Raw genomic sequence first — 12,747 nt, forward strand, 5'->3', positions numbered from 1 at the left:
CACAACGGTTATCACCATTCCCACTTGTAACTGATATTACAATATCAATTCTACAATATTACAATATCCCCACTGATATTGTTTTGCCTGCATTTGTACTCTCTCTATATAGACTCATAGAATATAAACTCTTCTGTGTCTGATTTCTTTCACTCAACATTCTGTTTGTGAAAATCAACTCTCTTGCTGTGTATCATTATAAATGGTTCATGATCATTACTATCTAGATTTCTATCTTTGAATATACTACTATTTATTTATGAATTATAATGGCAGTTTGATGGCTAGTTTGAGGCTATTATGAATAGTATATATGCTTTGGTGCACATATATATGCACTTCTGTTGAGAATCCACCTATGGTGTTAATTGCTAGGCCATAGGATATAAATATGTTCTACCTTAGTAATTACTGTCAAACAGCTTCCCAAAGTGATTATACCAATTTACATTCTACTATCAGTGAAGGAGCATTCCAGTTCCTCCATATTCTAACCAATACTTGGTATTTTCCTTTTTTGTTGTTGTTTTTATTTTCGCCATTCTCATAAGGGTAGATCAGCTTGTGTTTGACTTATTCTTTACTTATCCTTTCCCTCAGGGGCTGCACTCTCTGGTGATAATGCAGAATAACCACATGCCCAAATACACTGGGCCACCTGGAGGATAATCTCAGCACAGTGACATGGCCTAAAAAATACCAAATCTTACCTCCCCCTCAACACACACACACACACACACACACACACATACACACACACACACAAACACACACACAGACCTGAAAAAGCAACGAAGTCTTCGCTTCGTCTCTTGAGGAGAAGGTGGTGGGAAAATTACAACATGCAATACACAGCGGGACTTTCTAAGGATACTCTTCTGACAGCTCTCTAATATCTCACTGTCATGGCGGCTACCCCACTTCTTCCATAGGATTCCCCTTTCTGTTCTCCTCTCTGCTGGGGCTCCTCTCTGCCTTATACAGCCCCCTACCTTCCTTTCTTTAAAACTTCATGTCCAGCTGTTGACTTCTGAGCTCTCTCTCCCTCATTCCTTATCCTGAAGAGCACTCCTCAAGTCCAAAACAGATGGTATGGTTCTTCTTCCTTAGAGGTGGGAGGAGTGCCAGATCATAAGTATTATAATGTAAAATTTCCCCCTAACACTTGGGTAGTAGAGAATTTCGAGATATTAGTGTGTATACTATACTCTTAGTTGTCACCTGTCTCCTGTTCCAAGCTGGTAACCAGGGTCTGATCATTTCTTTCCATGGATAGCTTGGCCAGACAGAGAGCCAAACCACTTGTAGCCAAGGGCTTTCTCACTCTTTTGCAAATCCTAAATCCTCAAAGGAGATTTCACTGGAGTTCTGGAAGAGAGCAGAAAAAGAAAAGTGCCTTTGAGAAGCAGCCATGCTGAGAGAAGAGATTCATCTCTCATGCAGTAAGAAGAGGACAAGAGACCTGGAGGGGAGGTGTCTACGAGGGGCAGCAACATGTGCTGTGTTCTATGGCAATGCCGGAATGAGGAAAGGGCTGCAGTTAATCTATACATGAAACTTTTGTGACAACTGGAAAAGGTGCCCCCTCTGGGCAGATGTAGGCCAAAAGGAGCATGGCTTATGAACAGGTGTGCTTTTGTCCAGAGTAAAAAGAATCAGCCTTGTACCAGGGCACAGGTTCTGGTGAGCAGGGTGCAGGTTGACTCTAAGCTTCTTTGCCCCATCAATCTAGCCTTTTGCACAAGCACAAAGTGCACCTTCGCACAGTGTCCTTGAAAAAATGTAGCAAGTCCTCAGAAGGATGGCTCTGTAGTACATCTAGGGAAGAGAAAGCTCTATATTCCCACTCACTATAGAACAGAGAGCCATGAACACCAAGGAACTACTGATTTTGAAGTTTAACTATGATATGTCAGCTGAGACCATGGTGGTCCAGCAAGTGGAGACTCTTTCCTGATATGACACCATGTGACCTCCTGAATGCTGATATGATCCTAAGAGAATCGGGGACCCCAATGTTGATTGAGACTGGGTTTCCTTCTAGTCTGATAAGATTGGAGTCAAAGTCTGTTTTATTTGATTTAAAAGCAATAAGAATTGTAATGTTTCTTGTAGACTTGAGTTTATTTTCTATGCCTGTCACACCTGCATTATAGTTCCTTTTAAAAATAAACCTATTTTTGATTAATGAAACTATAAAACTCAATTTGCAATATGACAGTGAAACTACTCCTGTGCAGGTCTAAACAAATAGATTTTTATTTAGTCCCTGTGAACATTAGAATACAATCTTAAATTTGAATGTAATCCTGTACAATTTTATGTGACATGATACCTAACTAGAGGCTATAATATTTATCATATAAAACAAGGGGAATTCAAGACTATAATGAGTAAAGATCTGACATTTCCAAGTATTCATGTTGGTACTTAGGCAGATTACTGTCAATATTTTCTTTGTTCCCTTGCTTTTTAGATTTTTTTTTTCAACTTGAGAAGCAGAAATATCTGAAGTGTAACTGCTGTCATATTAAAACATATTTTAAACTATTTGCAAGTGTCTGCAACTGAAATGTTTATTTTTGAGCACACAGTAGTGATTCGTTTTCATGACACTAAAGAGTAGTACTTGAATAACATAAAGCCTAATTTTGAGACAGCCAAATTAATAATGATTGAAGTTAAAAATTAACTTTATAAGTTATTGTGAGGTACTACTATCACAGTCAGAAACATCCAAAAACAAGTAAGAAAAGTAAGTTAATATTATTCTTATTTAACCTAGGATAAGTATGATTTTCTAATAATTTTTCCTTGTGAATAAAGTCTAAATAACAAAAGAAATATTTATTTAAAACATAACACTTTTCTTTTAAATTTTTCATAGAAATAACTACAAGAAGAATAATTATATCTTATAATAAATAAAATCATAATAGATAGCAAGAGTGACAAAAATCTGATTCTTCAATTAACATGTAGATTTTTAGGTACATTTCCTCTGAAGAGTTCAACGCACTTGAAAATAGATTATCTTAACATATTCCATTTTCTAGAGTGATAAGCAGACAAATAAATGTTTATCCTCAATGTATAAACAAGGAAATGGAAGCACAACATTTTAACAGATTCCTCAAGACTACAGTTAGCCATTAAATTATTCATATATGTGTATACTTTAATGCCTCCATGCCTTTCTGTTATCATAGGATTTCCGCCCCCCACCCCTTATTCTCACTCCTTCAAAATGCTTATATTCTAAGAGCAAACTGAAACATTAACCTCTTTCATCAAGCCTTCCCTGATTCTCAGGCAGAAATAGGTTAATCACGCTGGCTGTTATTCACCAATTCTGTTTGCATTAATTACTGAATATCATCCCTTTGGATTTTGAAGGTTTCTTAAATTATGCCTAAATACAAGCCAAAAAATAAATAGAAAATACACCAGAATTGTTAACCATGATTATGTGTGGGAGTTTTACTGTGCATAATTTTTAACTTTGTATTTTCCAAATTTTCTCTTTATATCATATAATTTATGATTAGAAAAAGCAAAACAAAAGAAAACAAATGGGGGGAAGAACGTATTAAGTTTTACAAGCTATCACTTTAATTTACAGCTAGGAAAAAGCAAGAAGAAAAAGCAACATCCAAGACTACGATCTAGAAGAGACATCTGAGGAGAGGAAAGAGGCCTTTGAACGGAAGAGGGTTGAAAAAAGCTCTCCCCTCCAAAATTTTACCTCCTTCACATATTATACCTCGATTTAACTCTGCTCCCCAACCAGCTCAGGAGATGTCAAAATTGACCCTGGGAATACCTGTGCTGGTTTCAAGAAAGTATGACAGTGGGCTGAATAGACAGATGGCCACTGAGAAAGACTAATGTATCTTCCTTAAATAAAATGACTGGAGAGGAAGGAATAACTTAGAGTCTTCTTGGGAGAAGTAAGACACAGTGACGAGTCCATCTGAAATGGCTGGAGTCCAATCGAAGTTTTCTGCTTTCACACGTGAGGTTGCAGCTGACTGACTGCTCATTTGTACTGGTTAGGGAAAAAGCTGAACTGCTGAGCAAAGAGGCCCTGAGACACAGCAGCTTAAAGAAAGTGAAGCATATTTCTCTCTCATAAACAGTCCTGAGGCAAGTGGTTGAGTCTGGTGGGCAGCTCCACCCAGTCTTTAGATGCCTCTTTTTATTCCACAGAGTTTCTTCGCCATAGGGTAGGAGTTAGAAAGCTGCAGGCCTGTGAGCTCAATACAACCTGCCACCTGTTTTTATAAATAATATGTTATGGGAAAACAGCCATGTCCATTTGTTTATGTGTCATCTTTGGATGCTTTCACATCGCAAGGCAAAGACTGTGTGGTCACAAAGCTGAAAATATTTAATACTGGCTCTTTATAGAGAAAGTTTGGCCACCTCTGCTGTAGGATATTGACCTTGCTATATGGTGAAAGCTGGGCTGTGAGCATATTTAAGTTCCATCTGATCAAAGGAAAAGAGCATGTACCCCTATTACAAAGCTTATTCCTGGAAGCAGCACATATTACTTCTCCCACATTCTATTGCAAGGACTCAATCTCAAGTCCTCAAATAGTAGAAAGAAGGCTTGAAAGTGAGTCATTGTCCAAACAACTATGTGCCCAGCTACAACCTCATCCCGTTGAAACAAAGGGAGAATGGATTCGGGAGGACAGTAAAGAACCTCCACCACGTGATGTGTTTGTTTTGTCCATCTCCTCAACTTCGATTATTTAAAGTAGTATATATCCACATGTGTGTCACCTCATAGCAAATGATCACATTTTTATCCATACAAGGAATGTATTTCTGCTACGACCAAGCCAATACACTTTCTAGTATTGCCTGTCAAACATAACATCATGGTATAATTTGGTGCGAAGTATAAGAGTTTATAGTGAGTGTCAAATCAGACCAAAGAAAGATTGTGTTTTCACTGGAACATGCAATAACATGAGCAAGCTAGTCAAGACAATATATAATTCTTCTCAACAGCATCATGGAGTTAAAGGGTAGCCTAGTGAGTGCAGGCGGAAGTTAATGCCTTCAAAAAGTGCCATCCCAAATTCTGTTTTGTGAAAACGTTCCTCAAACATGCACACACAAAAGTTTGAGAATCATTTATAAAATATTGATCATATACAATATATGTTATAAACCTCCAACCAGGCTCTATTAAAAAAAAAGTATATATAAAAGATCTAATAAAGAGTTACAGTTTCCATGTGGGACTTTATAGTCCATTTGCTCTACTACTGTATGAGGTTAAAAGTAGAAAAAAGCATCCAAGCTAACCTTTCTGCCACGATTCCCTGCAGCAAGCTTTACTATCTTCTTGGATTCAATTTTCAATGTCTGGAGAAATGTACTCTCCTCATCTTTCTCCTGGAGGCAACTGTGGGAGATTTTCCCAAAACCCATGGTGTAAAAAGTAATATAGTGAGGAACAAGGAGATAGAGATTCTAGTCCTCGATCTTCTCAACCACATGAACTTGCATGATTCATTCCTCATAGTCATTCAACTGTTATCTTTCCTTCTAGATTCAAAGCCACTGCTCTGGGAGGAACAGGATGTCAGAGACTGAGCCCCAGCCTTCTAAGAGTTTATAATCGAATACAAGAGCAACTGCAAAAGAAAGGAAAAATGCTTAAGTAGGTAGAAGTAATGGTAGAAAGGGGGACATGCAAACTGGTTTGGAAGAGTGTTGAGATCTAGGAGGCAAAAAATGAAGGAGAAAGCATCCCAAGAGGAAAGGAGACATAGGTAAAGGATAGAGATAGAAAAGGAACTTAGGAAGGAACGACTTGCAGTCAGTGTTAGCTAACACATGTGTAATTCACAGGGGAATAGTGGGAAATTAGTTACGGAAGATAGCAGGGATTCAGACTGAGAAAACTAATGAGTCTCATATTATTTAGTAAACAAATTTGAATTGTTCTGAGAGGGGAGTGATTTGATCAAGAAAAGAAATTAGAAGGATAATTCACATGGTGACTATAGAATGAATTGGGGGCAGGGAAACTAACTAGAAACTAGTTAGAAAGTTCGGACAAAAAGGCATATGTGAAAGAGATTCAAGATTCAATAAGGAACAAATTCAAGAAATCATTTCCCCTGTGATGAACATGATCCAACTGCTTATATTAGAGATGCCTCAATCAAAAAATGATGAAGCAGGAAATATAACACAATGATAGAACGAATACTTGAAATGACAGATAAAATAAGTGACTAGAAGTGCATCTGAATTTTAACTGTTTATTTTGATGTTTATGAAGATTTTGAACTATTTTGTGGGCTAGGAAAGGTGGTAAAACTGAAACTCTGGGAAAGTTGTGGGAGCTAATTTTCTTAGGAAGAAGATAGAGAATAGAGAGAGAATTACTATCCTTTTAGTCCTTCACACTTATTCCAAGTTAGATGGACCTTCTAGTTTCTACTTTTCATGATATTGACAGGGAAGGTAGTTGATTTTGTTCATTTATTTATTTTATTTTTTCATACTATATTTTGATATAATAAAATGCACCTACTTTAAGTGTACAATTTGATGAGCTTTAACATCTATTTCCATATAATTGTCACCATAATTAAGATATAGAACACGTCTGTCACCACCACCACCATTCCATATTCTCTCATAACTCTGCAATCAATTCCAAATCCTTCTTAGGCAACTGCTGGTCTGACTTCTGACACTATGGATTAGTTCAACCTGTTCTAGAACTTCATGTAAACACAATCATACAGCACATATTCTTTTGTGTCTTGCTTCTTTTGCTCAGGATGTTTTTGAGATTCATCAATGTTGCATGTATAAGTAGTTGGTCCTTTTTTGTTGCTGGATAAACTGTATGACTATTACACAAATTGTTTATCCATTCATCTGTAAATGGACGATTGGGTCATTTCTAGTTTGGGGCTATTATAAATAAAGCTGCTATGAACATTAGTGTATGAGTCTTTTTGTAGACATAGGATTTCATTTCTCTTGGGTAAATACCTAAGCCTGAATTATATGAAAGTATGTGCTTAATTTCAAAAGAAACTGACAAACTGTTTTCCAAAGTAATTATAATATTTTACATGCCCAAGAGCATGTATGAGAGTTCTAGTTGGTCCACATTTTTTCCATGTCAATCTTTTTTAACATTCTAGTAGGTTTGTAGTAGTGTTTCATTATGGTTTTAACTTACACTTTCCTAATGATTAATGATGTGTTCATGTCCTCATTTTCACATCCTCACTGGCCATTGTATATGTCTTTTGTAAAGTGTCTGCTCAAACTTTTTGCCCACTTTTTTACTATCATTTGTCTTATTTTTGAGTTGTGAGTGTTCTTTACATCCATGTAAAGATGTGTCTTTTTCAGATATATGTATTGCAGATATTTTCTTCTGATCTATAGCTTAATTTTTCAGTTTCATAATGGTATCTTTGGAATTGCAACAGTTCGTAAGCTTTAAAAAGTCCAATTTATCAATTTTTATGAATAGGGTTGTTTTATCTACAAAATCTTTGCCTACCCTCAAATCTTGAAAATGTCCTGTTTTCTTCTAGAAGTTGTATGTGTTTAGATTTTGCTCTAGATCTATGATCCACTTGGAATTTATTTTTGTGTGCAGTATGAGTTAGGGGTCAAGGCTAATTTTTTCTCTCTTTGAATATCCAGGTGTCTCAGCACTATCTATTGACGATACTATCCTTTCCTCATCAAATTACCTTGGCACCTTTGTGAAAAATCAATTGACTCTATAAATGTTGGTCTATTTCCTAACTCTTTATTTCATTCTATTGATCTATTTGTTTATCCTACACCAAGGCCGCTCTGTCTTAATTATGTAGCTTTCAAATAGGGTATGAAATCAATAAAAAAGCTCCAAATTTATTTTTAAATTATTTTGGGAATTCTAAGCCTTTTACATATATATATATATATATATATATATATATATATATATATATATATATATATATATATACTCACACACATATATCGATGCGAGTGTATATATATGTATTAGAATCTGATTAAAATTTCTCTTAACAAGCTTTTGTAGTTTTCAAGGTACAGATATTGCATATATTATGTTAAATTTACCCCTGAGTATTTCAGACATCCTGTCTTAGAAGCTGACTACTGCAGAAAACAATGTCATCTATTATTTATTAGCTTTATTAGTCTAATTCCCAGAATGACAATCTTTTCAAATTGGTGGTGATAGAGGAGGAGTGGTAATGGGGGAAACTATTTCCAGTTATAAAATAATTCCCTGCCATATTAGAAAAAAATATCTCTTAATGAAACCTCACTTCACCCCACTTGCAAAAACATCAGTACATATACATACAAGGGAGACTGTAGACATGGACAAGTCTCCCCAGGGTCAATAATTAAGTTACTTAGCAAGATAATTTGGTCTTTAAAGTTGAAAGCAGATCTTTTATGAATTACCCAGTCTACAGATCTACATACAGTTACCACTCAAAATTATCTGATTTATCACATTAGTGGGCATTTTAAAAATTTTTCCTAGGGCTAGATATTTCTTTTAGCAGAATTCCCATACTTTAGTTTGAATCAGCAATAACATTTGTGCAACTGCAGAGCACTTGTAGGAGGCCTAAAAATTAAAAGCAGAGAGAAATGTTTATCAGCAGAGTTTTAACTAGATGGACAAAATTCTCTTGAATACAATTTTGGGAATTCTAACTACCTCACTGATCTTTTTGCTTTCCACACAAAAATTGTGATGATAAAGAGGAAACTTACTTTCTGAACCATTAAGTATTACAAAATTCCCTGATGAGTATTTTATAGATCTTCCTTAATTTAAAAAGTAGATTATTCAAGATTTCTGAAATACTTATAACAATAACTTTAACTTATACAGTGATTCTTCTATTTGTGATACCGTTTTTTTCTCATAACCATCAAATTAGATAAAGAAGGATTAGAGGTTATTATCTAATCAGAAAACAAACTCTGAAGAAAAATCAAAGCGCAATCTAAGACATTATATAGAGATCTGGTTCTGTGTCTTTTCTTCTTTCTCTTTCTTCCTCCTTGATTTTAAATTTTGAGGAGGTTTCTCAAAAAAACTAAGAAATGGTATAACCACTATGGAAAACAGTGTGGAGGTTTCTCAAAAACTAAGAATTGACCTACCATATGATCCAGCAATTTCTCTACTGGGTATTTACTCAAAAACTTATGATTGGATAAAAATGATATGGTACATATAAACAATGAAATATTACTCAGCTATAAGAAAAAATGAAATATTGCTATTTGCGACAAGATGAATGGACCTCGAGATAATTACGCTAAGTGAAATAAGCCAGACAGAAAAAGTTGAAAACCACATGATATCACTTACATGTGGGATATAAATCTAAATGCAACAAACAAACATGATAAACAGAGACTCTTGGACTCTTGGACTATAGACTAGTGGTTACCAGAAAGGGAGTAGATAAGGTAAAAAGAGTCAAATATGTGGCGACAGAAAGAAATTTACTTATGGGCAATGAACGCACAAGGCACTGTTGAATTGTGCACTTGAAACTTACTGGATTTTGTTTATCAATGTCACCCCAATAATTTTTAATAAAAAAAGAGTTGAATGAAAAAATAAAATAAAGTAAAATAAAATAAATTTCGGGCTTTAAACACTCAGAAACCACAAATATTAAAAAATACCAACGACAATAATAGTTATATTAATTACTCTGTGTCGAGAATAAACATTGCAATTCTATAACTTTCAAACATCTGCAAGGTATTATTGTTCTCACTTTACAGATAAAGAAACTGGAGCTCATAGAGTGTTAGTAAGCTTTCCCAAGGCCACATGACCAAATCATGGATATGGGATTCAAATCACAGAATCAAAGCTCTATCACACAGATGCCTCCAAAACTAAAATATTTACTTAATTCAAACCGAAAGGTGAATAAAAAGGTAGACTTTAGCATATAATTTAACTGATCTTCCAAACTGTATCTTGTAGGAAAATAAACAGATATTTGCTCTTACAGAAGAGGCAATATTGCATCATGGAAAGAACACAAAACTAGGGGCCTGGAAGATCAAGAATAGATCTCAACTTGAACAGCGAATTGTCACAAAATTGAAAGAGCCTTTTTAAACATGTGTCTTGGGTAAATGCAGATGATGGACTTTATGCTTTCTAAAGTCTGTTCCAACTCTAGATTCTAACCCACCTCCCCAGAAAAACCCTTTGTGTCTATTATTATAAGAGTAATATTCTTTTCTCTTTTGATTTTCTACATAAGTGACCTTTTCAACTCAGATTAAAGTCTTTAGAAACATCCATAGACGTATAAGGAAGCCAGAAGTCATCAGGACAGGTGTCACGCTTTCCCGGGTGACCTATGTGGACTGAAACCTCCAGGAGGTAGATAGAAAAATGAGTATGTATCAGTACTTCTAGTTTCCCATTGTACTTGATGGCCCAAAGGAGCCCACATTGTCCACAATCCTACAGATACTTAGAGGCAAAATGGTGTGGCTGCTGTTGGTAGGAACTTGAAGGCTGAATGCTGTCAGCTCCATCATGTGCATCATCAGGTTTAAGGCCAAATAGTCAGATGAGACCAGTTGAATTTTAGCAGTTACCAATTTGAGAACAGCCTAGCTCAGCCAGTTGTACTCAGACAGCATCAGGAGGACACCCTGTGGATTTTTTCACCTGTTTTCCTCTGCTGCCACAAATGTTCAATGAAACCATCTCGATGCCCCCAGACGCAAGGAAAGGAGGATGGGTATAAAATCTGAATGCCTAGTAATTTACCAAAAGAAATGGGGTCATGCCAAAGAGGCTGTTATTTCAATTCTAATTCAAATTTTAAATAGTCTGGATGTTTAAACCAAAAAGGGAAATATAGACATAAAGTGATAGAAATTGTTCTCATTGGCAAATCTAAAATGTCCCTACCAATCAGAGGGGTGGAACTTGTGAGAAAGATCAGAAGAAATAGGTGCTACGTTTTCTTTACTTTCTGGGTGTAGCGTGAATGATTTTGTGACTTCACTACACTTTTGTAATTTAAGTTCATTACAATAGGCTAAAAAAGGACAAACAAAATGAGGAACCACACTTTTCACACAGTCAAGTTTAGCCAAAGTGTTCTGAATATATAACACTCTCAGTCTTTCTTAGGATTATTAATAAATACTGCTCATGAAGGTTAAAGGAATTTGGGTTGCCATTTACTTCCATCCATGAAAGTTTCCATAGGATTACCTTCTATGAAACATTAAGAAAACTCGAGTTTTTAGTTTCAATGGTTGTCAACATGTAGGAAAAAGAAAAACTTACATCAAAGAAATAATACAATCATCTGATAATTAAACATAAAGGGAAAAAGCCGTTTCTTAAAGTGACCTTTACTGTCAATCAGAATTTTGCTCTTAAGTGTAAAACCAGAGGGAAAAACAAAGCTCTGCTGTGAACTGCCAAGGGAATTGCCTTTATTCTGCCAAATGCTCCAGATGCTTCTCTTACAGAGACTTCCGTCTTATGCTCGTACTTGTTTATTTCCACATACATCATTCTCAGCAAGGCACGGGACCAGGTACTATGTACACAAAGGCACACAGAGACGACTGCATTCAAGTCCATTTTCAGAGCTCAGTGCATTTTTTCCCAAATGGAAATATTCGAACCTACTTTAGAATCTGTTAACCATAAACACTAACTGGTAGAAAATACACTAAGTGGTGAGAAAGCCTCTTTCAGGGAGAGGACTCTAGACTTGGATTAATATTGCAGCACAGGTCAGCCCAGTGTCTGGGCTGATGCTTTTGAATCCATTCTAATTATTAAAGGGTTTTCATGACTTAAAAGAGGCCACCAATTGCAAACCCACTGAATAGAGAGCCGGAGGCATGGGTTCCACCTCAAGCTGTGCTTCTGCAGCATTTGAGGGAGAAAAGTCATGTCACCTCTCTTCATTATCTATAAAATTAGAGTACACACTCATTGCCAACTATAAAAGTCTGTCATTTCCCTTCCTATTTCTGGACATCGAAACAGATAAAATGAGGGGAAACTGGTTGAAATGAATGCTAGAGTAAATAAAAATGTTCATCTTCTATTTATGCCAATGAGAATTTATTTTGTATCTTATTTATAGTATGTGTCTGACATTCTGAAAGGATAAACAGTTGAACAAGACAATGACCCAAGACCTCTGACCCCATTTTAATCTCACAGTATGAAGATACTTACAATTTAGAATTTTGAAAGATGAATATTTAGCACAAGATTATTCATCTTCCTAGTTCTGATTGTAAGAAAACAATGGCAAGTAGGAAACCATGTTCATAGAATTAACTACATACACATTTTTGATAGTTTAACTGTTAATTGAGTTCTCACTACGATATGAAGTAAATATCTATTTGGAGGGTTTGAAATTAAAAATTTCTGCTTTCAATAAGAAGCAATACTGATAGTGTCCTAAAATAAACTAATAACCTTCTGATCCTGATCAGAGGCTTCATTTCTACCTTGTACTCCAGCTCTTTCTTGGCAGAGAAGAAAAACCAGTTCAAAAAATTAAGAAAGTAAAAAGGAGCTGTTTTGTACATTCATTATATTTGGAGTGAGGGAAATTTTCTATCTCGTCAGTATTACTATGTCTAATATAAAATCATCAATTCCATAACTGGTAGCTTTTTTAGTAAGAA

General features: G+C 35.6%; 1 protein-coding gene across 2 annotated transcripts in view; it reads left to right on the plus strand.

Moving 5' to 3' along the window:
* Positions 1–7,880, plus strand: part of LOC120594975 (translation initiation factor IF-2-like) — a 97,487-nt gene extending 89,607 nt beyond the window's left edge. The window contains exon 4 of one of the 2 annotated variants that reach the window (XM_039853210.1): positions 5,570–7,880. In XM_039853210.1, coding sequence (XP_039709144.1) covers positions 5,570–5,684 — 115 coding nt within the window. In that variant the 3' untranslated portion in view covers positions 5,685–7,880. Of the gene's footprint in view, positions 1–3,622 lie in introns of both variants that reach the window. The other variant, XM_039853212.1, reaches the window with a different exon arrangement.
* Positions 7,881–12,747: the final 4,867 nt, after the last annotated feature.

This window comes from Pteropus medius, unplaced genomic scaffold, assembly GCF_902729225.1.
Source record: "Pteropus medius unplaced genomic scaffold, Ma_sr-lr_union100, whole genome shotgun sequence".
Classification (NCBI taxonomy): Eukaryota; Metazoa; Chordata; class Mammalia; order Chiroptera; family Pteropodidae; genus Pteropus; species Pteropus medius.